Source organism: Coregonus clupeaformis, chromosome 34 (genome assembly GCF_020615455.1).
Source record: "Coregonus clupeaformis isolate EN_2021a chromosome 34, ASM2061545v1, whole genome shotgun sequence".
NCBI classification, from domain to species: Eukaryota; Metazoa; Chordata; class Actinopteri; order Salmoniformes; family Salmonidae; genus Coregonus; species Coregonus clupeaformis.
In genome coordinates, this window is record NC_059225.1 from 5,234,065 (window position 1) to 5,259,122 (window position 25,058).

A 25,058-nucleotide genomic window follows, 5' to 3' on the forward strand; every position below is an offset into this window, starting at 1 on the left:
TTGGCCAACTTGGCCATTAGCCAATCAGCATTTTATCAAGGAGTGAACGCATCCAACTAGTTACGATGTCACAACAGGTCATTTCCACCATCCCACTTGGTTATGAACGCAGCATAACCTGTCGAGACTAGTCTACTCTCCACCCACAAGGCACTTCAATATAAATTACACCCTTCATCCAAACTCCACAGTTTGCCGGCATAGGTAGGTTATGGTCTCCAGCAGTAGGCTATTCTTAATTACTTTTCGTTTTAATAATTTAATCTAAATGGATAGATACATATTTATCATCATGTTATTGGCGTGTGTTCTGCGGGTCGTGCGGTGCTACAGCTCCGGAAAGGTGACTGGGGCGTGTGACAATATGACACCGCAACACAAACCAGGCGCGCAGCAAAGCACCGCTCCATTCAGAGTCACCACTGACCGTATCAGCTTCAAGGAGGGCGATGAAATCATAGGTGAGACGTCATGTAGTTTTCTCTATTACTGCAGGGTTCATGCAGAGATATTAAACACTCACCACTAGGACTATAGGTTTTATTAATCCATCTATGGTTTGGCTGTTATGGGTAGATATCTCTGAAAAGTAGATATGGAATGAATAACGGTCTCCAATTTCTATGGTGATGTTTAAATCAACTTAACACAGTGTTGTTTACAGTCAGGCTCCTGGCAAATTCCACTTCATTCATGGGGTTTATGTTACAAGCCAGAGCGGTTGGAGGAAGCAGTCCTCTGGGATCCTTCACTGTAACAAGTGGAGACGCCCAGCTACTCACCTGCAACGGACTACCTGTGAGTCTATTCCCATAGAGACTGTATAATTCCATTTAATTCTGTTTATTCCAACCTATCTATTACCACCTGATATATAGCCTGCCTTTCTGTTATGTAATGAGAGCTACAGTATTATATATAACCAGGGGTGCAACTTTGGTTTTAGAAGTGTGGTGGGTGGGGGGGGGGCATAACCTTTTTTGTTATTTATTTGTATTTTTATCGCTTCGGATAAACACTCCAAACATCCTACATGACTGCTCGGAGGTGTCTGCATGGTCCTAAAGCACACAGTTGCCCTGTTTTGTATCACATTACAATGATCAAACTGGGGGAGGGGGACAAAAATGCAATTTCAGAAAGTGGGGGGGACATGTCCTTTAAAAGGTTCACAGATAATCATATCATTAATTATCATAAATGTACATTTGCAATCAGCTTCTCAAAGATCAACACACAAATTACTATATCACTTTTACATAACACCACTACTCAAAGGGTGTGTTCCAAAACGTGACTTCACATGCACACACAATTTGGGACAGGCACTGCAAGCCATCCCGATTGCCGTAGTTCGGCCAAAAATGGTGAATAAATGAGGATAGTTCACTCAAGACGTTTACCATTGTAAAAAATATTTGATATTCCTGTCTGTGTAAGTGGGCGTTCCCTCTCTCCCGTAAGCATGCTATCCTATGAGAGCTCAGGGTTCCTCCATAATATCTCATGCTCATATAAGAGAGGGAACAGTTGGCTCTAGTCTACTTATTGACCAGAAAAAAAATAGCCAGTGAGATGTCTTGCTCTGGGGCACCCCCTTCGTAGGGCTGGGGCAATAAAGCACATGAAATAGGATGTTTCAAGCCACATTTGAAACCACCTTCGTAGGTCAGATACAAATCTGATTCCTGGCCATGCGACTTGTATCTGAATGGTCAAATCTGATTTATTTGCCCTCAAGACTTATTTGGCATATGTTGTTGCTTGCTAGCTGCTCTGTTGACAGCTTGACAAGAAAGTGGTAGCTAACTAGCTTGTTAATTGTTTACAAACAAATTAGGGAATGTGCTAGAAAGCTAAACAGCTACCTGGCTAGCTAGTTGACTGCTGTGGCTAGCCAAAAAATACTTGCTTTGAAAGTTGGATTATTTTATCCTTTGAGGCTTTAAAAGTGTTCTTACACTATGATTTTGTACATTCAAAGCAACTGGGAAATGCCCATTGCAGTCATTGTCACCTTAGCTTGCTACATAACTTCTGAGTGACGAGCAACACCAACAATCATCCTACACCACTGCGCACACACCCGTCGTTACTATGACAACTAGCATAGCCATGTCAGCAAATGACTGCTGTCTGAATACACACAATCTGATTTGGTCACTTTTAACTTGCTGTTTGAACAGTCAGTATTCCAAAACGGATAAACACATTTTTTTTTTAAAGATTTGAGCATTAAGGCCTGCAGTGTGAACAAGGCTTTAGTAGGCCAGAGTGGCCCTGCCCCAATCATAAAAAATTAGGGAGTGGGATGTCTCGCTTTTTCTACCATCTCTGGTTCGGATCCCTTTCCTAGCATACCTGGAAACTACAGAGAACAGAGAAAAAACTGAAACAACAGACAGATTGCTCATCCAAAACATAGATAAGTACAATAAACGGCACTCGAACGAAACCTGAACACTTGTCTGAGCATTATTTAAAACATACAAACAGTGACTGAATGGAGGGTAAGAATAATGAGTGAAATGTATGAACTGAGATCGCTAGGTTAACTTGTGTGTCGACCCACATTGCTGCTAATGTAGCTGAAAACGGAGCAGGGAGGGGGAGATTAGTTTGTGTGTGTGGGGCCGTTTCTAGCATTTTGCAGGCAAAACATTTTAGTGGCCCCCCAGCAAACCGGGAACATTCCCAGAACCTTAGCTAAGATTCCCATTAAGTTCTAATTGTATCTAACATTAGGATGATAACATTCCAAAAACAGTCAAATAATGTTTTTAATAACAAAATATTTTTTTCTTCTTCAGATTAAATAAATAAAAAATATCCTTGGAATGTTCTAACGTTCATTAAAATGTTGTGCACAACATCTCTAACAATCACCACAGAACATTTCCCAAACCTTCTTATTAGGTTTCCAGTTAATGTAATAACACAATGTACCAGTAATATTTTTAGAACATACTGCCGCAACAAAAACTTTATGGGAACGTTCAAGCTTATGTTGATGGAGGTGTAATTAAAAACACCCATAACAACAAGCAGATAATTATTCCCACAATGCTCTCATAAAGTTATAGTGTGAGATTATGACATGGTGGTTCTAATAACGTTCCCTGAACATACTTCAGCAAATAAATGTTGGAGCAATAAAGTTGTTCTAAAAAAAAAAAATACATTCCTGGAATATTCAGTTAATGTTGATGGAAATATTACAACTAACACCTATAACAACAAACAAGAAACACCATGTCATTGTACAGTGGGGGAAAAAAGTATTTAGTCAGCCACCAATTGTGCAAGTTCTCCCACTTAAAAAGATGAGAGAGGCCTGTAATTTTCATCATAGGTACACGTCAACTATGACAGACAAAATGAGGGGAAAAAAATCCAGAAAATCACATTGTAGGATTTTTAATGAATTTATTTGCAAATTATGGTGGAAAATAAATATTTGGTCAATAACAAAAGTTTCTCAATACTTTGTTATATACCCTTTGTTGGCAATGACACAGGTCAAACGTTTTCTGTAAGTCTTCACAAGGTTTTCACAGACTGTTGCTGGTATTTTGGCCCATTCCTCCATGCAGATCTCCTCTAGAGCAGTGATGTTTTGGGGCTGTCGCTGGGCAAGACAGACTTTCAACTACCTCCAAAGATTTTCTATGGGGCTGAGATCTGGAGTGGCTAGGCCACTCCAGGACCTTGAAATGCTTCTTATGAAGCCACTCCTTCGTTGCCCGGGATTTTTTTTCTCAGTTTGTCTGTCATAGTTGACGTGTACCTATGATGAAAATTACAGGCCTCTCTCATCTTTTTAAGTGGGAGAACTTGCACAATTGGTGGCTGACTAAATACTTTTTTCCCCTACTGTAAACATCTTGATTCTATGTTTAGTGGAGATCTTCTGTGTATAAAGTTATGAGGAAGGGCAGAAAAGCACCTAACGATGCATTTAGTTGTTCAACTAGTGGTCTGATGCAGTCAGTAAATAAAGAGCGTTTTCAAGTGCAACTTTAGTAACTAGGGTTTTGGGAAAAAGCTTGAAGATTTAACTTTGCTCCTACGAAGGTTCTAACGACGAACTTAGCCTTAAGAAGCTTTTGGGAAACCAGGGCCCGGGATAGTCAACCTGGCTCAGGGGTAGATGTAACACAGTAAATGTAAATCCGGGACACTCCAATTAGTATGATATGTTACGTTTCGTATGGTATGTATTAATTGGTGGATATTCATCGCCATTTCGTAAATGTTACGAATTGCAATTTGTACAATATGCTACAAATTTGCAAAACGTATGATATGTTACTAATTCCAATTTGTTGTTACTAATGTTAGCAAGGTGGCTAACGCTAATGTTAGCTAGGCTAGGGGTAAGAGGTTAGGGTTAAGGTTAGGGGAAGGGTTAGCTAGGAGAAGGGTTAGCATGCTAAGTAGTTGCAAAGTAGCTAACTAGTAGTAAGCGTTGCAAAGTTGCTAATTAGCTAAAATGCTAAAGTTGTCCGTGATGAGATTAGAATATGCAACTTTTGGGTTGCTAGACGTTCATTAAGAATGGTATCAAGAAAATACTGTAACTTGAAAAGAATACACAGCTCTGGAAAAAATTAAGAGACCACTGCACATTTTTCTTAAATCAGCATCTCTACATGTATGACAGCCATTCCATTCCAGTGTCTGTTGAATTCCAACATAGGATGGATTTTTTTTTTCATCAATTGGCTGTCATAGTTGACGTGTACCTATGATGAAAATGACATGCCTCTCTCATCTTTTTAAGTGGGAGAACTTGCACAATTGGTAAATGACTAAATACTTTTTTCCCCCACTGTATTTAGATTAAAAGTTGGGTAGACAAAATATTAAATTCCCTTATGTTGATGACCTTTTGCAAATCCAATCAGTTTCTACGTTGATTCAACTTCATCACATAGAATTGTTTTGTTTTAATGACGTGGAAACAAGATTGATGCAAGCAGTTATAACCCAGTGGGAACTTTGCAGTATATAAAGAAGATTGGTAGAGTAAGAAATAATAGAGGATACTTATTTTTCTAGATTTAGTTATCCTCTCTTTTGCAAAGACAAAGACCAAAACCTGGAAGCCAGAGTAAAGGTATAAACATATTTATATTTGTGTTAGTCCCATCCCAGTGGTGCAGTGCCTTAATTCCAGGGATAACACTCCAAAGCTCCCAGGTTCAATCTCCGTTTGTGACTATCAACAAAATACGGTAAAACTATGTTTGTACAATAAATGTCAAATAAATTGTGATTCCAAACAATTGCCATGTGTGTTTCTACATAAATTGCTGTAGAACTAACTTCCTCAACAGTAAGATAACACTAAAACATGAAAGAAACCTCCATGGACTGTTCAAAACTGAATTTTATAGTACTGGGAACATAGGAATTAACATTCAAATTAAAGTTATGGGAAAGCTATGTTACTTTAAAAGTTTATTATCTTGCATAACCAGTTTTGCCAGAGAGGTCTTCTTTGTCTACCCCCATTCAGCATCGTTCACACCAGCCCCACACATCTCTTTAAGGATTCACATCTGGACACATGTCTGTCTATGGCCTTGTGCTAAACCGAGTGATAGTGAAAATGGTGAACGTAGTAGCCTACAATAAGGAATAACTCCAGGTAAAAATACACTTTATCTAGACCTTGGCCTATAGCCTAACCTGACTTTGGTGCATGTCATGTTGGTCTTCACATTATTGTCTCTGGTAAACACGCACTATATCAAACCAAATCAAATCAGATAACGTTTATTTGTCACATGCACAGGATACAGCACGTGTAAACACTACAGTAAAACGCTTACTTTCAGCTACTTGCAACCTCTTCCTTAACAGTGCAGTATCAATATAAAAAATTGAAGTGTCAATATAAAAGTAAATATTAAAAAATAAAAATACGTGTCAATGCCAGTAGAGAAAGAGCACAACAATGTACAGTTGAAGCCGGAAGTTTACATACACTTAGGTTGGAGTCATTAAAACTTGTTTTTCAACCTACTTTGTGCATGACAAAAGTGATTTTTCCAACATTTGTTTACAGACAGATTATTTCACTTATAATTCACTGTATCACAATTCCAGTGGGTCAGAAGTTTACATACACTAAGTTGACTGTGCCTCTAAACAGCTTGGAGAATTCCAGAAAATGATGTCATGGCTTTAGAAGCTTCTCATAGGCTAATTGACATAATTTGTGTCAATTGGAGGTGTACCTGTGGATGTATTTCAAGGCCGACCTTCAAACTCAGTGCCTCTTTGCTTGACATCATGGGAAAATCAAAAAGAAATCAGCAAAGACCTCAGAAAAAAATTGTAGACCTCCACAAGTCTGGTTCATCCTTGGGAGCAATTTCCAAACGTCTGAAGGTACCACGTTCATCTGTATAAACAATAGTACGCAAGTATAAACACCATGGGACCACGCAGCTGTCATACCACTCAGGAAGGAGTTGCGTTCTGTCTCCTAGAGATGAATGTACTTTGGTGCGAAAAGTGCAAATCAATCCCAGAACAACAGCAAAGGACCTTGTGAAGATGCTGGAGGAAACAGGTACAAAAGTATCTATATCCACAGTAAAACGAGTCCTATATCGACATAACCTGAAAGGCCGCTCAGCAAGGAAGAAGCCACTGCTCCAAAACCACCATAAAAAAGCCAGACTATGGTTTGCAACTGCACATGGGGACAAAGGTCATACTTTTTGGAGAAATGTCCTCTGGTCTGATGAAACAAAAATAGAACTGTTTGGCCATAATGACCATCATTATGTTTGGAGTTAAAAGGGGGACGCTTGCAAGCCGAAGAACACCATTCCAACCGTGAAGCACAGCGGTGGCAGCATCATGCTGTGGGGGTGCTTTGCTGCAGGAGGGACTGGTGCACTTCACAAAATAGATGGCATCACGAGGAAGGAAAATTATGTGGATATATTGAAGCAACATCTCAAGACATCAGTCAGGAAGTTAAAGCTTGGTCGCAAATGGGTCTTCCAAATGGACAATGACCCCAAGCATACTTCCAAAGTTGTGGCAAAATGGCTTAAGGACAACAAAGTCAAGATATTGGAGTGGCCATCACAAAGCCCTGACCTCAATCCTATACAAAGTTTGTGGGTAGAACTGAAAAAGCGTGTGCGAGCAAGGAGGCCTACAATCCTGACTCAGTTACACCAGCTCTGTCAGGAGGAATGGGCTAAAATTCACCCAAGTTATTGTGGGATGGTTGTGGAAGGCTACCTGAAACGTTTGACTCAAGTTAAACAATTTAAAGGCAATGCTACCAAATACTAATTGAGTGTATGTAAACTTCTGACCCACTGGGAATGTGATGAAAGAATAAAAGCTGAAATAAATCTCTCTACTATTATTCTGACATTTCACATTCTTAAAATAAAGTGGTGATCCTAACTGACCTAAGACAGGGAATTTTTACTAGGATTAAATGTCAGGAATTGTGAAAAACTGAGTTTAAATGTATTTGGCTATGGTGTATGTAAACTTCCGACTTCAACTGTACATGTACTGATATAATGATGGCAGTGATACTGGTGATAGATGAGGTAGTTAAATGCATACAATCAGGGATAAAGTGGCTGAGCAGCAGGATATATTTCTCTATGGTAGGGTTGTGTGTGTGTTAGGAGAGCCTCAATTATTATTATTATTATTATTAATTATTATTATTATTATTATTATTATTATTATTATTATTATAGGAGAGCGAGTCATGTGAGTGTGCATAATCAGTGCAGATCAGTGTTAATTTCGTCAACAAAAATAGTGATTAAAATATTGTGGCAATTGACCAGACTATATCTGACTAAATATACCCAGAAAAAAATAAAAATAAACAAAAATTATTTTTCATTTCAGTTGACTAAAACGAGACTAAACAAAATTATCTCTGACTAAAATCTGACTACTAAATGGACTGAATGAGAGTTTTTGGAGAGATTGAGAGCTTTTCAGTGAAAAACACAATTAATATTAGCAGCACAGATGTGCAGCGCAGTTCTATTCAGCAGTGGGAAGGATACAGCACACACAGCCTACATCAGCTGGTGAGCTGCGGGGAAGCAAGCTATGCAGACAGGCTCTGCTCCGGCTCTGCCTCAGATTATACACATTGCGCAGAAGACTTTAATGGCTATGATAGGAGAACTGAGGATGGATCAACAACATTGTAGTTAATCCACAATACTAATATAATTGACAGAGTGAAAAGACGGAAGCATGTACAGAATAACAAATATTCCGAAACATGCATCCTGTTTGCAACAAGGCACTAAAGTAATACTGCAAAAAAATGTGGCAAAGCAATTCACTTTTTGTCCTAAATTCAAATTTGGGGCAAATACAGCACATTACTGAGTACCACGCTCCATATTTTCAAGCATAGTGGTGGCTGCATCATGTTATGGGTATTCTTGTAATCGTTAAGGACTGGGGAGTTTTTCACGATAAAAATTAATGTAATGGAGCTAAGCACAGGCAAAATCCTAGAGGAAAACCTGGTTCAGTCTGATTTCCATCAGACACTGGGAGATGAATTCACCTTTCAGCAGGACAATAACCTAAAACAAAAGGCCAAATCTACAGTTGCTTACAAAAAGACAGTGAATGTTCCGGAGTGGTCGAGTTACAGTTTTGACTTAAATCTGCTTGGAAAATCTATGGCAAGACCTGAAAATGGCTGTCTAGCAATGATCAACAACCCATTTGACAAAGCTTGAAGAATTTTGAAAATAATAATGGGCAAATGTTGCACAATCCAGGTGTGGAAAGCTCTTAGAGACTTAACCAGAAAGACTCACAGCTGTAATCGCTGCTAAAGGTGATTCGAACGTATTGACTCAGGGGGTTTAATACTTATCTAATCAAGATATATTAGTGTTTTATTTTTCTAGAATATTTTACAAGTGTTAGACTTTTTCTTCCACTTTGACATTACAGAGTATTTTGTGTAGATCATTGACAAAAAATTATAATTAAATCAATTTTAATCCCACTTTGTAACACAACAAAATGTGGAAAAAGTAAAGGGGTGTGAATACTTTCTGAAGGCACTGTATAGCCTAAGGTTTGTATCACAACTAAAGTTGCATAATTAACTTGAAATCAAGCATATACAGTGGGGAAAAATAGTATTTAGTCAGCCACCAATTGTGCAAGTTCTCCTACTTAAAAAGATGAGAGAGGCCTGTAATTTTCATCATAGGTACACGTCAACTATGGCAGACAAAATGAGGAAAAAAAATCCAGAAAATCACATTGTAGGATTTTTTATGAATTTATTTGCAAATTATGGTGGAAAATAAGTATTTGGTCAATAACAAAAGTTTCTCAATACTTTGTTATATACCCTTTGTTGGCAATGACACAGGTCAAACGTTTTCTGTAAGTCTTCACAAGGTTTTCACACACTGTTGCTGGTATTTTGGCCCATTCCTCCATGCAGATCTCCTCTAGAGCAGTGATGTTTTGGGGCTGTTGCTGGGCAACACAGACTTTCAACTCCCTCCAAAGATTTTCTATGGGGTTGAGATCTGGAGACTGGCTAGGCCACTCCAGGACCTTGAAATGCTTCTTACGAAGCCACTCCTTCGTTGCCCAGGCGGTGTGTTTGGGATCATTGTCATGCTGAAAGACCCAGCCACATTTCATCTTCAATGCCCTTGCTGATGGAAGGAGGTTTTCACTCAAAATCTCACGATACATGGCCCCATTCATTCTTTCCTTTACACGGATCAGTCGTCCTGGTCCCTTTGCAGAAAAACAGCCCCAAAGCATGATGTTTCCACCCCCATGCTTCACAGTAGGTATGGTGTTCTTTGGATGCAACTCAGCCTTCTTTGTCCTCCAAACACGACGAGTTGAGTTTTTACCAAAAAGTTATATTTTGGTTTCATCTGACCATATGACATTCTCCCAATCCTCTTCTGGATCATCCAAATGCACTCTAGCATACTTCAGCCGGGCATGGACATGTACTGGCTTAAGCAGGGGGACACGTCTGGCACTGCAGGATTTGAGTCCCTGGCGGCGTAGTGTGTTACTGATGGTAGGCTTTGTTACTTTGGTCCCAGCTCTCTGCAGGTCATTCACTAGGTCCCCCGTGTGGTTCTGGGATTTTTTGCTCACCGTTCTTGTGATCATTTTGACCCCACGGGGTGAGATCTTGCGTGGAGCCCCAGATCGAGGGAGATTATCAGTGGTCTTGTATGTCTTCCATTTCCTAATAATTGCTCCCACAGTTGATTTCTTCAAACCAAGCTGCTTACCTATTGCAGATTCAGTCTTCCCAGCCTGGTGCAGGTCTACAATTTTGTTTCTGGTGTCCTTTGACAGCTCTTTGGTCTTGGCCATAGTGGAGTTTGGTATGTGACTGTTTGAGGTTGTGGACAGGTGTCTTTTATACTGATAACAAGTTCAAACAGGTGCCATTAATACAGGTAACGAGTGGAGGACAGAGGAGCCTCTTAAAGAAGAAGTTACAGGTCTGTGAGAGACAGAAATCTTGCTTGTTTGTAGGTGACCAAATACTTATTTTCCACCATAATTAGCAAATAAATTCATAAAAAATCCTACAATGTGATTTTCTGGATTTTCTTTCTCAATTTGTCTGTCATAGTTGACATGTACCTATGATGAAAATTACAGGCCTCTCTAATTTTTTTAAGTGGGAGAACTTGCACAATTGGTGGCTGACTAAATACTTTTTTTCCCCACTGTAGGAGAACCTCTTTCAAATGATCACTTTGTTAACATAGAATAGCCGCATGTGCACACTCCCTCAGAAATCGTTTGGGAAAAATATCCTTTATATTTATTCAGCTATGTTCAATTGTATTCTTCTTACTATAAAATAATTTAAAATAATACCACAGAAATTATTAAATTAACTAGTGTAGCCCACAGCCATATGACATTGCCAGATCATGGCTTAACATAAGGACGACTCAGAATATGCAATTTGGTTCTTCTGAAATAGACTACATTTTCTTCATATCATAATGTTGCTTTAGACCTGCCAAAAATAAATCATATATTTATTGTGATTGTGTAGGCTATATTAAATAGATTTTGACTTTTTAAAATGTAGATTTTCCAAAGGTCCTCATCAGAGACTGGGAACTACCAGTGTCAAGCATTCCAGTGAGACTTTGAACATTCACTTTCACAAGTAGCAAGACTGATTCTCCACCACTCTGCCTATCCTGAACACCACCTCCCTCTCTGGGCACATAACAGTAACCTGAGAGCTTGGACTTATGTAGTGGACATATTGAAGCTTTGTGCCCTTGCTGCTGACAATAAAAACAGGTCCCTCCCATCTGAATGAACTGCACGATCCCTTACCTCCCTCCTCCCAGACACAAACCCCCCAGAGTTACCTCCACCATCTTTGGTGTTCCTGGTGTCCCTTGTGTCTCTGAAGCTTCTTGGAGTGGATGCTGCAGGTCGTGGTGGGCCCCCTTTTTGTATGTTGAGGTACTGCAGTGCCAGCTTGTACGACGGCATCTTCGGCTCCTTCCTCAGGAATGCTGGAGGGTTGACGTTGGTGCTGCTGGACTGGTCTCCTGGTGCTGGGGTTGAGGTTAGCGTCATCGCTGCTTGAAAACCCTGCTGTGGTGTTGAAGTCCCTGCTGCGTCGTCCCTCAGTCGACTTGGTGTTGACAGACCCATTCTTGGGCTCTGGCTGGCAAGCTTGGGATAGGTGAGGGCTGTGAGGATAGATTGTCATAGACCCCGGAACTCCTGCTTGAGGTCTTCGTCCCTCCACTCAAGGCTACCATGGTTGGATGTGGTTCTGGGCCCTCCACCAGTTCTCCAGCCACTCCTTCAGTCGGCTGCTCACGCGGACCTTCTCTGGTTGTATCTGATGATTCCATCGGCAGTTCACGCAGGTCTGAAATCCTTTAAGTTACCCAACTTTTTGCGGCGCCGGTAGGTTCTGTCGCTTGTATTTTCCATCTGTTCACACATTTCATGTGATGCACAATATGTAAACAATAGCCGAATGTAACCGAATGTAGTCGACCGAGGGAACGTTTCCTCGCAATCAGCTGGAAGTTCGGCTCGGCCATATTGTGCAAGTGTATGTTGCGTGTGAATTGCATCAGTATTGAAAATAAAAACTGTAAATAAAAACGAAATACAGACCAGCATACTGAAGGTCGGGTTGATAACACTACTCTGTGGATATTTGATATCACATTCCTACCTGCGAAAGGACCAACCACTCGTACAACCGGTAAAGTATCCTTTTATTCAGCATTCTGGTTGGTAGAGGTCTTGAGAGGAAACTTTCCTGATCCAAACGCTAATTTCGGCCCGAAGTAGAATTCCATGCAATTCAATGTTGTGCATTTAGCCTGAAGACCCATCTGCCCAGGAGACAGCAACTTACCAAGTTCAGGGCCAGCTCTGTCATGACCTCTTGGTCAGCCAGTCCAAGCGGATCTTTAGGTTCAGGATGAAAACAAACCAGCAGCCTCACGGCTTGCTAGCTGGGACTGACTGATGATCACCCTAATTGGCAGCACTTGATGTGCTTATCAACCAGGCTCAGCATCTGGACAAGGTTGCTGCTGCCCCCTAGAGGAATGGAGTGTGGAAGTGTAACCTGGATAGTGTATTTGTCCTATGGCCTTTCATCAATTAGATTTGCTCACTTCCTGCGTCCACTCTACTCTGTCCTCTCTCCTCCTTTTGAAAAAGTTCCAAGTTAATTGAGGAGAGTCGGCGAGGAGAGTGAACGTGGATGGAAATGCGCTTGCTTGAAATGAGACGGTCCTTCTTCGCCAAAAGGAGGCTATTGAGGAGGGGAGGACCGTCTTCTGTTTGCCTACTAACGAATTGACACACTCCTCGACCACTTATCGGATTCCAGGTCACAGAGGAGAGAGGACCGAGGACGGACTTTTGCCCAAACGAGAAAACCCCTGTCCTAACACGAACCTTCCCCCCATATCATAACAGGTGGGACTTTCTATGCGTTAAGGAAGAATCACATAATTCCATCCAGGTCATCAGGAGGGATCAGCCAATTACTTATAATCGTGAGCAAATATTCTATAACTGCTGGTGGCAGTAAATCGCAAACCATGGCTTTATACCTGTTCAAACAACACACTCCAGGTGGCAGTATGCACCCTTTTAGTTTGTTTACCAACTCATAGAAGTAGTAGAAGAAAATGGACTACTTCAAAATGGACAAAGCCATCGATCATGAGAGACTATTAATTCCTAGCGCATTTGAAGCCAAGGAAGTCGGTTGAGATGGTGTCTCGTGGGAGATTTATGTAGACACAACATGCGCAGTTGGAGCTACTCCAGGAAGTGACATTACCGGGGTCGGCCTTGAACTTCGTGGCTTCAATGAGAGGGGACAGTCATTCTCCCCTATCGTGTGCTCACAGACGCCATAACGGGACAGATACAACGTTGCGATCTTTATACAACTCTATGGTTCATATACATATACACTACCAGTCAAAGTTTGGACACACCTACTCATTCAAGGGATTTTCTTTATCTTTATTTGAAATAACACATATGGATTCATGTAGTAACCAAAAAAGTGTTTAACAAATCAAAATGTATTTTATATTTGAGATTCTTCAAATAGCCACCCTTTGCCTTGATGACAGCTTTGCACACTCTTGGCATTCTCTCAACCAGCTTCATGAGGTAGTCACCTGGAATGCATTTCAATTAACAGGTGTGCCTTGTTAAAAGTTAATTTGTGGAATTTCTTTCCTTAATGCGTTTCAGCCAATCAGTTGTGTTGTGATAAGGTAGGGTTGGTATACAGAAGATAGCCCTATTTGGTAAAATACCAAGTCCATATTATGGCAAGAACAGTTCAAATAAGCAAAGAGAAATGAAAGTCAATCATTACTTTAAGACATGAAGGTCAGTCAATACGGAACATTTCAAGAACTTAAAAAATTTCTTCAAGTGCAGTCGTAAAAACCAGGTAAATCTCAGAAACCTGGTTGTAGCAGGGACCTTAAGGGTTCCCCTATTTCCTGAGGCAAGTAAACTGAGACGTCGGGCAAGCAATCTTTTTTTTTTTACTGAAAACAACAAAACTCTAAAGAATTCCAGTAGGCCTAGCCTAAAACTGATCTTTATGGATCATCCCCATCGTTTAACTTAGACGGACAATTTATGGCATGTATGGCAGCCAGGCAAGTTGAGCCTGCTCTATGGTTGCCCCTTGGAAAGTGAGAGAGCTCTCTGCTTTCTTTGTAGACGTCTTTTGAGATATTGATATTAATATTATTTTATGTTGAATAAATTAATGTGCATTTTTGTATTTCAGAATCTTGACATACTCCATATTTTAAAGAACACTATAAGGAGTATAATGACACATTGTCTGTATCATGTATGGTTCACGGATCATGGGGTCTTACAGGAGGCATGTATACAGTGCATTCGGAAAGTATTCAGACCCCTTGGCATTTTCCACATTTTCTTACATTACAGCCTTATTCTACAATGAATGAAATAGTTTTTTTCCCTCCTCAATCTAAACACAATACCCCATAATGATGAAGCAAAAACTGGTTTTTAGAGATGTTTGCAAATGTATATAAAAAATAAAATAATAATAATAATAATACTGCCACCGTAGGGAATGTGACAGGTTTCCTCCAGACTTGAAATTTGGCATTCAGCCCAAATAGTTCAATCTTGGTTTCATCAGACCAGAGAATCTTGTTTCTCATGGTCTGAGAGTCCTTTAGGTGCCTTTTGGTGAACTCCAAGCGGGCTGTCATGTGCCTTTTACTGAGGAGTGGCTTCATTCAGGCCACTCTACCATAAAGGCCTGATTGGTGGAGTGCTGCAGAGATGGTTGTCCTTCTGGAAGGTTCTCCCATCTCTACAGAAGAGCTCTGTCAGACTGACCATCGGGTTCTTGGTCACCTCCTTGACCAAGGCCCTTCCCTCCCGATTGCTCAGTTTGGCCAGGCGGCCAGCTCTAGGAAGAGTCTTGGTGGTTCCAAACTTCTTCCATTTAAGAATGATGGAGGCCACTGTGTTCTTGGGGACCTTCAATGATGCAGAAATGTTTTCGTACCCTTCCCCAGATCTGTGCCTCAACACAATCCTGTCTCTGAGCTCTACAGACAATTCTTTCGACCTCATTGCTTGGTTTTTGCTCTGACATGCACTGTCAACGTTATATAGACAGGTGTGTGCCTTTCCAAATAATGTCCAATCAATTGAATTTACCACAGGTGGACTCCAATCAGGTTGTAGAAACATCTCAAGCATGATCAATAGAAACAGTTTCGAGTCTCATAGCAAAAGTTCTGAATAGTTATGTAAATAAGGTATTTTCTATTTTCGCTTTGTCATTATGGGGTATTGTGTGTAGATTGATGAGGAAAACATTTAATTTAATCAATTTTAGAATAAGGTTATAACGTAACAAAATGTGGAAAAAGTCAAGGGGTCTGAATACTTTCCTAATGCACTGAAGGTCTAAAAAGGGCCTAAAATGGCCACTTTCATCATGATGGCCCCCCCTCCCAATGACGTTTCTATGTGAGAATTGCCAGAACACTTTAAAAAACCCAAAATATTTCTGGGCCTTCCTGGTGTTGAATCATCCTGTTGCATCTGAATATAACTAAATCTTCATGGATCCTTTTTTTTTCATTTTCTCAGAATTCTGCAGTTTCTCACACATCAGGTTCATCTAAATCCTCCATCCAGGCAATATGGAGGGCCCCCACATCAGGCAACCTCGGCTCCATACAATTCAGGTGATTCACCCATCCAGGATCTCTTAGCTCCTGAACCAGTATGTTCACTTCTTATAACCTAGGGCCCGGTTTCCTGTACACAGATTAAGCCTAGTTCTTGACTAAAATACACTTTCAATGGAAAATCCATCCCTTAATGTTATTACGTTGTTTTAGTATTTGTTCTGCCATGCCATTTTTACAGTGCATCCTTTGTAAAAGATTACTCCACCTTCTGGGTTGGAGTAAGAAGTTCTCCAGTTACATACATCACTGCTGTATCCCCAGCTAACAGCACATCCACACCCATCACCTCTACCACCTCCTTCGCCTTATCCTCAAAAGTGAGTATGATTACATGCACACAATAATACGACTATTGTGAATATTCAGATTAATATAATAGTTTGATTAAAACATTTGTATGCTTTGCAAGAAGAATATATTCCCTAATAATTCTGTTTCCATGGAGACGAAATCAGGCTACTGTTGGGACTTTGATAAATGCAGAAAATTGCCAATCAAAATAAACGTTGTACCACAGAGACCATGTTATTTTGGGGAAGCCTATTTGATTCTCAGTTCTGACATTTTTAACTCACTTCACTCGTGCAAAAGAGGGAGGCTTGCACTGCTGGTTTTAGCACATGCGCAGATTAAATTTACACTCTTAGAAAAGAAGGTGCTATCTAGAACCTAAAAGGGTTATTCGGCTATCCCCATAGGCGAACCCTTTGAAGAACCCCTTTTGGTTCCAGGTAGAACTATTTTGGTTCCAGGTAGAACTCTTTCCACAGAGGGTTCTACATAGAACCCAAATAGTTCTACCTGGAACTAAAAAGTGTTCTACCTGGAACCTAAAAGGGGACAGCCGCAGAACCCTTTTGGAACTCTTTTTTCTAAGAGTGTACATGTCCTAATAATTGGAAAGATTTCTCAGAAAACAAGGTATTTTAATCGGCGTATGCTTACTTAGATTATGAATTTACACCGATTTAAGATAAGCAGAGTAAGGTGTTTACATGACTAATGCCATTCTCGGCCTACTGCCATAATCAGTTTAATATCGAATTATTAGTCTCCATGTAAACGTACTCAGTATTTCCAATGAAATCCTTAGTACTTATGGTAATAGATAATACTACAAATATGTTTTATTTAAAACATCAACTTGTCTTAACGATGTCAAATAGGGGGTACTTATATTTGTCCTGTTTCATTGCATGTAGAAGTGGGTAACCTGTACAAGTGTGACGGCGACCCTGGAGCAATTAGGGTTAAGTGCCTTGCTCAAAGATTTTTCACCTTGTCGGGTCGGGGATTCGAACTAGCAACTTTTCGGTTACTGGCCCAATGCTCTAACCGCTAGTCTACCTGCCGTTCAATCTCTGACAATATTGTCATATTACATTTTCAATCAAACAATGACATTTATTTTTACACACTATTACATCAGTTGTCCCAAAGTGCTTTACAGTAACATTGAATATGTTTGTAATAGTTGTCCAACTCCAGCGCTGGATGTGGCAGCAGTAAGGTCTGTTTTATCCAACCTCTGAACTGTGACCCTGGGGTCAGCCCAGACTGTTACTTCCTGTCTGCTATGACCTCTCCCGGTGATACAGCCGTCCAGTTGGAGATGACCGGCCCTTCAGATGGCTACATCGCCATCGGCTTCTCAGATGACCAGAGGATGGTAATGCGGCCTTCAACCTTTTCAGAAGTAGTGCATAAACATCCTAATATTGAATATACTTATTCAAATTTCGAGGCACTCGTCCAGATACTTTCACTTCAATGAAAACGGTGAACAAGTTTATTTTTTAAATGATGAAGAAGGATTGTATGAGGGCAGGTGGAAGGCAGTAAGGAGCATTCAACAGTGTGCTATTTTTCTTTTGTAACTTTTAGTTTTTTGTACCCTGCACCTGCAAGTAGCCTGTGGCAGGGTTGATTGTGTTCCTCTCATAATCTGTTTTCCTCTGCTTCACATAAGGGAAATGATGACATCTATATTTGTGGACGGGACAGTGGCGGGCTCATCCAATTGCAACACGCCTTTTCAACAGGAAGGAATATACCGGATATACTTCCTCTGGTACTTGCTTGCTATTATGAAATATGAATGACGTGTTTTCAGGTTTGGGGTCAATCCCAATCCCAATAAAAAGCAAAGAGGATGATAGCAATTGGAATTAGGACCGGAATTACAGTTTACGTTCTGATTTGCCTGATTTGAAATGGAATGTACCCCCAACCCTGATGCTATAATGAATCACAAAACAATTGGTAATGACACAAATGTCTCTTGTTTGTCCTTTTCTAGGGAAATGTTTCTGATGTTAAATCCTCAGTGAATAATAATATAATTAGCTGTTCCTTCACGACTATGAACCCCATCTCAACTCAACGATCTGCAGGGTCCAGTTCCCTCTACTATCTCATGATCGTTCACGGGCCCACCAGTAATGGTACAGTATGAGCCAAATGCTTACAGTATAGTAGCACCAGTAATGATACAGAGGAAGTGGTTGTATCCGTCTGTCATTTTATTTACATAGTGCTATGACATCTGAGATCAGTTCTACCCTTTAGATAATAATGAGTGACATTACATGGACATGGAAGAAGGGATCTTAAATCAGCACTCCTACTCTGAGATATTGTATGAATACGGGCCCTGTTATCTAATAAGAATGATAAACTGGGTGGTTCGAGCCCTGAATGCTGATTGGCTGACAGATGTGGTATATCAGACCTTATACCATGGGTATGACAAAACATTTATTTCTACTGCTCTAATCACGTTGTTAACCAGTTTATAATAGCAATAAGGCACCTCGGAGGTTTGTGGTATATGGCCAATATACCACGGCTAAGGGCTGTATCCAGGCACTCCGCGTTCCGTCGTGCTAAGAACAGCCCTTTGTGGTATATTGGCCATATACCACACCCCCTCGTGCCTTATTGCTTAATTATAATATTTTGGGCCTAGTACCAATGAAGAAAGCAGTCTGCTTCAGTCTAGCAGTCATATGTTTCATAATATTATTCAATTGGTTTTATTCTATTTCCCTCTTCGGTTGACTTTGACAGGGATAATCGGGTTTCATACTGGCACCTTCATCAGTGACACTAAAGTGGATATTTCAAGTCCTCAAGTTGCTACAAGTGAAAATGAGCCACCCATTATTAAAGCACATGGTAAGGTTGCCGTTTCCCTAGTCAGAAGTTTGCATGCATAACCTCAAACATATTGTTATACGGTAATACACTGATTCTAACTATGTACAAGCTTATTGATTTTTTTAATTGATTTTGGATTATTGATGATTTATTATCCTGTTGTGCTTCAGGTTCCTTGATGTTGATAGCGTGGATGACCACAGGTAGTTTGGGAATGATCATAGCCAGGTATATGAAAGGTGTGGCCAAGGGGAAACATCATTTTGGGAAAGATGTTTGGTTTCTGGTGAGTTTCTATAATACTGTCCCTAATGTGTTAGTGTAACAAAGTTAGATTTTACCGTAAACCTCCCTCCCCAGCTTGAAATGTCTTCACTGCTATCGAATTGGTGCCTTTTCTACATATAGAGTGACTGGGAGAAAGTGTCAAGCAGGCGGTCACTTGTGTTTGCGAGGAGCTATACTGTTAAGCAAGCAGACTGACGTCCGTCACGTTTTATTAGTCGTATATACACCATCCAACAAAATGTTTACTTGCAGGTTCCTTCTCGACAATGGAACAACAATAAGAAAACTTTAAAGATACAGTTGAAGTCGGAAGTTTACATACACTAAGGTTGGAGTCATTAAAACTCGTTTTTCAACCACTCCACAAATTTCTTGTTAACAAACTATCGTTTTGGCAAGTCGGTTAGGGCATCTGCATTGTGCTTGACACAAGTAATTTTTCCAACAATTGTTAACAGACAGATTATTTCACTTAGAATTCACTGTATCACAATTCCAGTGGGTCAGAAGTTTACATGCACTAAGTTGACTGTGCCTTTAAACAGCTTGGAAAATTCCAGAAAATGATGTCATGGCTTTAGAAGCTTCTGATAGGCTAATTGACATCATTTGAGTCAATTGGAGGTGTACCTGTGGATGTATTTCAAGGCCGACCTTCAAACTCAGTGCCTCTTTGCTTGACATCATGTGAAAATCAAAAGAAATCAGCAAGACCAAAAGTCTGGTTCATCCTTGGGAGCAATTTTCGAACAACTGAAGGTACCACGTTCATCTGTACAAACAATGGTAGGCAATTATAAACACCATGGGACCACACAGCCGTCATACCGCTCAGGAAGGAGACGTGTTCTGTCTCCTAGAGATGAACGTACTTTGGTGCAAATCAATCCCAGAACAACAGCAAAGGACCTTGTGAAGATGCTAGAGGAAACAGGTATGAATGTATCTATATCCACAGTAAAACAAGTCCTATATCGACATAAGGAAGAAGCCACTGCTCCAAAACCACCATAAAAAAAGCCAGACTATGGTTTGCCATTGCACATGGGGACAAAGATCATACTTTTTGGAGAAATGTCCTCTGGTCTGATGAAACAAAAATAGAACTGTTTGGCCATAATGATCATCATTATGTTTGGAGGAAAAAGGGGGTTGCTTGCAAGCCGAAGAACACCATCCCAACCGTGAAGCATGGGGGTGGCAGCATCATGCTATGGGGGTGCTTTGCTGCAGGAGGGTCTGGTGCACTTCACAAAATAGATGGCATCATGATATATTCAAGCAACATCTCAAGACATCAGTCAGGAAGTTAAAGCTTGGTCAAAAATGGGTCTTCCAAATGGACTATTACCCCAAGCATACTTCCAAAGTTGTGGCAAAATGGCTGAAGGACAACAAATTCAAGGTAATGGAGTTTGCCATTACCTGACCTCAATCCTATAGAATATTTGTGGGCAGAACTGGGCAGGCCTACAAACCTGACTAAGTTACACCAGCTCTGTCAGGAGGAATGGGCCAAAATTCACCCAACTTATTGTGGAAGGCTACCCGAAACATTTGACCCAAGTTAAACAATTTAAAGGCAATGCTACCAAATACTAATTGAGTGTATGAAAACGTCTGACCCACTGGGAATGTGATGAAAGAAATAAAAGCTGAAAAAAATAATTATCTCCACTATTATTCTGACATTTCACATTCTTAAAATAGTGGTGATCCTAACTGACCTAAGACAGGGGATATTTACTAGGATTAAATGTCAGGAATTGTGAAAAACTCAGTTTAAATGTATTTGGCTAAGGTGTATGTAAACTTCCGACTTCAACTGTAAGAATAGGAACATAAACATTAGCACGTCTAGATGACTTTATGAGGTGGAATGTTCTTAGTACTAAACAATAATGCCACATAATCTGTACGCTTGGCTTGTATGTTCCTCAGGTGCACGTGTCTCTTATGACACTCACTGTTGCTGCCACCATCATTGCCTTCATTTTGGCCTTCTCAGAAGTTGGAGGCTGGAGTGGGGTATGTATCATGAACCTTTACTGATTGTTATTTAAAACAAACAAACCTATCTGACAAATGCTGTGCCGTCTACAGTTTTATAAAACCTACTCTATTATGGAAGGCTCAGATAATTGAAACAGTTACGAGATACAGTTTATGAGCCCAATGTGTTTATAGGGCGCCCATCCTGTGTTGGGCTGCATCGTTATGATCCTGGCCTTCTTCCAGCCAATCGCTGCCATGTTTCGATGTGGACCTCAACATCACTGGTAAGGGATCCAGAATCATACCTACTGTATGTGAGTTTGCTCATGTGTATGTAAATCCAAAAGTGGCTTGTTTTCTCAAGAAGTTAATGTATTATTTTTGTGTTATTGTTTTTTTCATAGGCGATTCCTCTTCAATTGGTCGCATGCTTTGAATGCAGTGGCAATAAAAGGTTTAGCTGGTAAGGAACTGTGATCATGACATATGACATTGTTTTTGTTGGATTTTATTAGCATAGTACAAAGTACCGTATCTTCTCAGCCAATATCTGTCAAACGTGTTTGTTGTTGCTCTACGACCATGTTAGTGATTGTGTTGACATTTTCTTCCAGTGGCAGCCATATTCACTGGGCTGTCGTATTTTAACACCTCTGGGGATAGTTGGCTTCTGAAGGTGATGGGAGGGTTTGTTGGATGGGAGGCAATGCTGTACATCCTGCTAGAAGTCCACATGCGATGGAAGCGCAATGGTGAGATCAAATACATAATGATATCGATCTTCATTTTGTTAAATTCAGGTTGATGATATATAAGCCCCTATAACATTGAATAACCTCTTATTGTGGATCTGTTAAGGAAATATTTATCTGCCATGTATAACTTTTGTCGGCCTCTTGGCATACGTCAAAAGCTCTGACGCAGGACAAGATGCCGACACGTAAGCTTGAATAAACAAAGTGATACAAGCAAGAAAAGTGTGCAGGTTTATATTTTCTTTGAAAATACTTCAAAATAACTTTGGTTGTTCTTCTAGATCAAGCAGAGAGTGCTTCTGAATCAGTAAGTTTAACCCACACATTTAAATGTACTTATTGTATCAGTGAATTAGTAAGTGGCTCATTCTTAACAGCTATTTTGTCTGACACGGCTGTACTTGACTTTTCATTTCTCCCCCAGACAAGAATGGAGTTGTTACTGCTGGTCTTGTTTTTCCTTGGAAATATATTCTTTTTGGTGGCACTACTTGTTGGAATAGGCTCGTCATGAAGATCTGCTGAGCAATGGACTGAGATCTGAATGTTGATACAGTATATCTATAATATAGCTCACTGTATGGTAGATTTTAAATCGTTTTATATATATATTTTTGTCAAATGTTTTAAAGTACCTGTCCATTGATTGAGGATCGAATGCAATCAGCTCATCAACTTATACAGTATCCCTCTATATAACTATGACAGACTTTCCATGAGGACGGGGATATTGGACATTTAACCAGGGTTTATTGACTGACAGTACTTTCTTAACAAAAAGTAAGGAATTCTTAACAGACTTCTTCTTACACAATACAGGTTCAGTAAATCCACTTATCGTACGGGATGCCTTTTAATGTAACTTTAGAGGCCATTGAATTCAATTTTCATCCCCAAACCGGTATCGAACAACAGAGAAAAGACTTACAACAGAAATAGGAAATCTAACATTACACATCAATGGTGTTGATAAATGTTCTACAGAAGCACTGAATAATCTAGACACAAAAACAAAAGGAGTTTGAGGAACTTATTCAGGAAAGACCCGGTTTCATAATAATGCTTTAAAACCCAGAGCAAATTCAATATAGAAACCCAACCAAAAAGAACCAACAGAAAATAGTTACAAATGATGGAGAAATCCTTATCTCACCAAAGGAGATTTTGAATGAGGAAGTTCCTCCAACCTCACTTGACGATGAGTTTTGTGATATCCTTCTCCCAAAAAATAATGTTAAACTATCTGCGACACAAAAATATACTGTGAAGGCCTAATTACATAGGACGAACTGTGGTTGGCAATTGATTCCTTTCAGATGGGGAAAAACCCTGGCCTCGATGGCATTCCAATAGAGATAAACTACTGAAAGATCTGTCATGTTTTAATTACTCTGATATAAATGGCAAACTATCGGACAAACAAAAAGAGGGACTGATCTCTCTCCTACTGAAGCAGGAGCCAGGGGGGCAGCACAAAGACCCAGTCTCTTAAAAAGATTGGAGGCTCCCCACCCTTCAAAAATATTAGCAAAATGTATAGAATTAAAATGGTTTTGCTGGTACATGAAGAGTCAACAACATTATTTGGGTATGAGCAAACAGAATATGAGCTTTTAAAAATTTGATTTAATTTTAATTGGACAGTTATTTTAAAGAATTTTGCCAAAAATATACCTCTTATTTGGCAAAGTTGTGTTTTTATACTCTGTCACACCATTATAATTATATTACATTACATTTATATCATGTTAATAGTGGAACTGATTTATAATAAAATGATTGCTCAAAATGTGTACAGAATTGTAGAAATTATGCATTTCTTATTTACATTGATATTATAATCATACAAGTATATTGGCACCCTTGCACTTTTCTTAAGTAATTCTCTATTTCTTTTCAAATAAGTTGAAATAAAAATCTACAGTACAAGTCAAAAGTTTGGACACACCAACTCATTCAAGGGTTTTTCTTTATTTGTACTATTTTCTACATTGTAGAATAATAGTGAAGACATCAAAACTATAAAATAACACTCATGTAGTAACCAAAAAAGTGTTAAACAAATCAAAATATATTTTAGATTTGAGATTCTTCAAAGTAGCCACCCTTTGCCTTGATGACAGCTTTGCACACTCTTGGCATCCCCCTTTCCCTTTCCTCTATAATCTGTGGCATGCTCATGAAAGAGAGGGACCAGAAGAAAGTGAGATGTCTCCTTTCTTTACCAGGGGGCCAGGCATCCGATCTAGCGGCACACTTTCCACTGGACCAGAGGGCACTTTCGGTATTGCAGTTCAACTGAAGTACGGCCCAGAAAGACAATTCCCATAGACAACCCCATAGAAGTCAACATTTTTAGGACACTTTAGTCATCACCTTTGCGCACAAAACATCCATTGAATTATTCAAATAATTGTCGCTGAGGCCGATTCCCCCCCACCCCCCCATCGCTCACAGCCAAAGATATTACCATTTTATATTCATCCAATGTCTGTCATGTTTTTGGATAACGTGATGACATCGTCACTGCATGCTAGTGCGCAGGTGTAGTAATCCCAGTAAAAACGGCTCTAGAAAAATGGCAAGCCCCATGAAAACGGCGTATGCGAACGTGAGTAGATTACGTAGAAAACAACGGGTGTCCATCTTGGATGCTGTCTCTATGTCATGTTCTCTACCGTCTCTGGGGCACCACCTCCGCCGGCTGGGGAAATAAGTAGATGTCGTAGTAAATATTAAAATGTTATAGCTTGGTCTGACTAAAATCTTGTGCATGACCCATTTTAATGTTAGGAGCTTGTTTTCAGTCAATGCTGTTCCTATGCAAGAACAATGGACAGAGCCAATATCTTCTCAAGGACAACTCCCACGCCACAGGCCACAATCTGGTTGCTCCCCACGAGACTTTCCTTTGAGAACATACACACATTCACACACACATCTCCATGCATACGCACACTCATCCTCATGCCTCACGAGTTACGCACACACACAAACTGCACATCTTTCTACTGGTCGGGTGCCTAGGGCAGAGGACTCT

General features: G+C 40.0%; 1 protein-coding gene across 1 annotated transcript; it reads left to right on the forward strand.

Annotated features, from left to right (window-relative positions):
- The first annotated feature begins 292 nt into the window (after positions 1 to 292).
- LOC123482466 (putative ferric-chelate reductase 1) lies at positions 293 to 19,463 on the forward strand. Its single transcript, XM_045210305.1, has 10 exons — positions 293 to 461; positions 11,406 to 11,629; positions 15,718 to 15,815; positions 16,000 to 16,138; positions 17,296 to 17,490; positions 17,791 to 17,892; positions 18,121 to 18,265; positions 18,891 to 18,998; positions 19,151 to 19,266; positions 19,389 to 19,463. The coding sequence occupies exons 1-10, from the start codon at positions 293 to 295 to the stop codon at positions 19,461 to 19,463; spliced, it is 1,371 nt and encodes a 456-aa protein (XP_045066240.1).
- Positions 19,464 to 25,058: the final 5,595 nt, after the last annotated feature.

Bases quoted from the DNA above. Each gene is read 5' to 3' on its own strand.
- LOC123482466 (XM_045210305.1), top strand. From the start codon at position 293: ATGTTATTGGCGTGTGTTCTGCGGGTCGTGCGGTGCTACAGCTCCGGA. The intron at 11,630-15,717 runs GTTAGCGTCATC...TCATTTTCTCAG, and splicing joins CTCCTGGTGCTGGGGTTGAG to AATTCTGCAGTTTCTCACAC. The intron at 17,893-18,120 runs GTACTTGCTTGC...GTCCTTTTCTAG, and splicing joins TACCGGATATACTTCCTCTG to GGAAATGTTTCTGATGTTAA.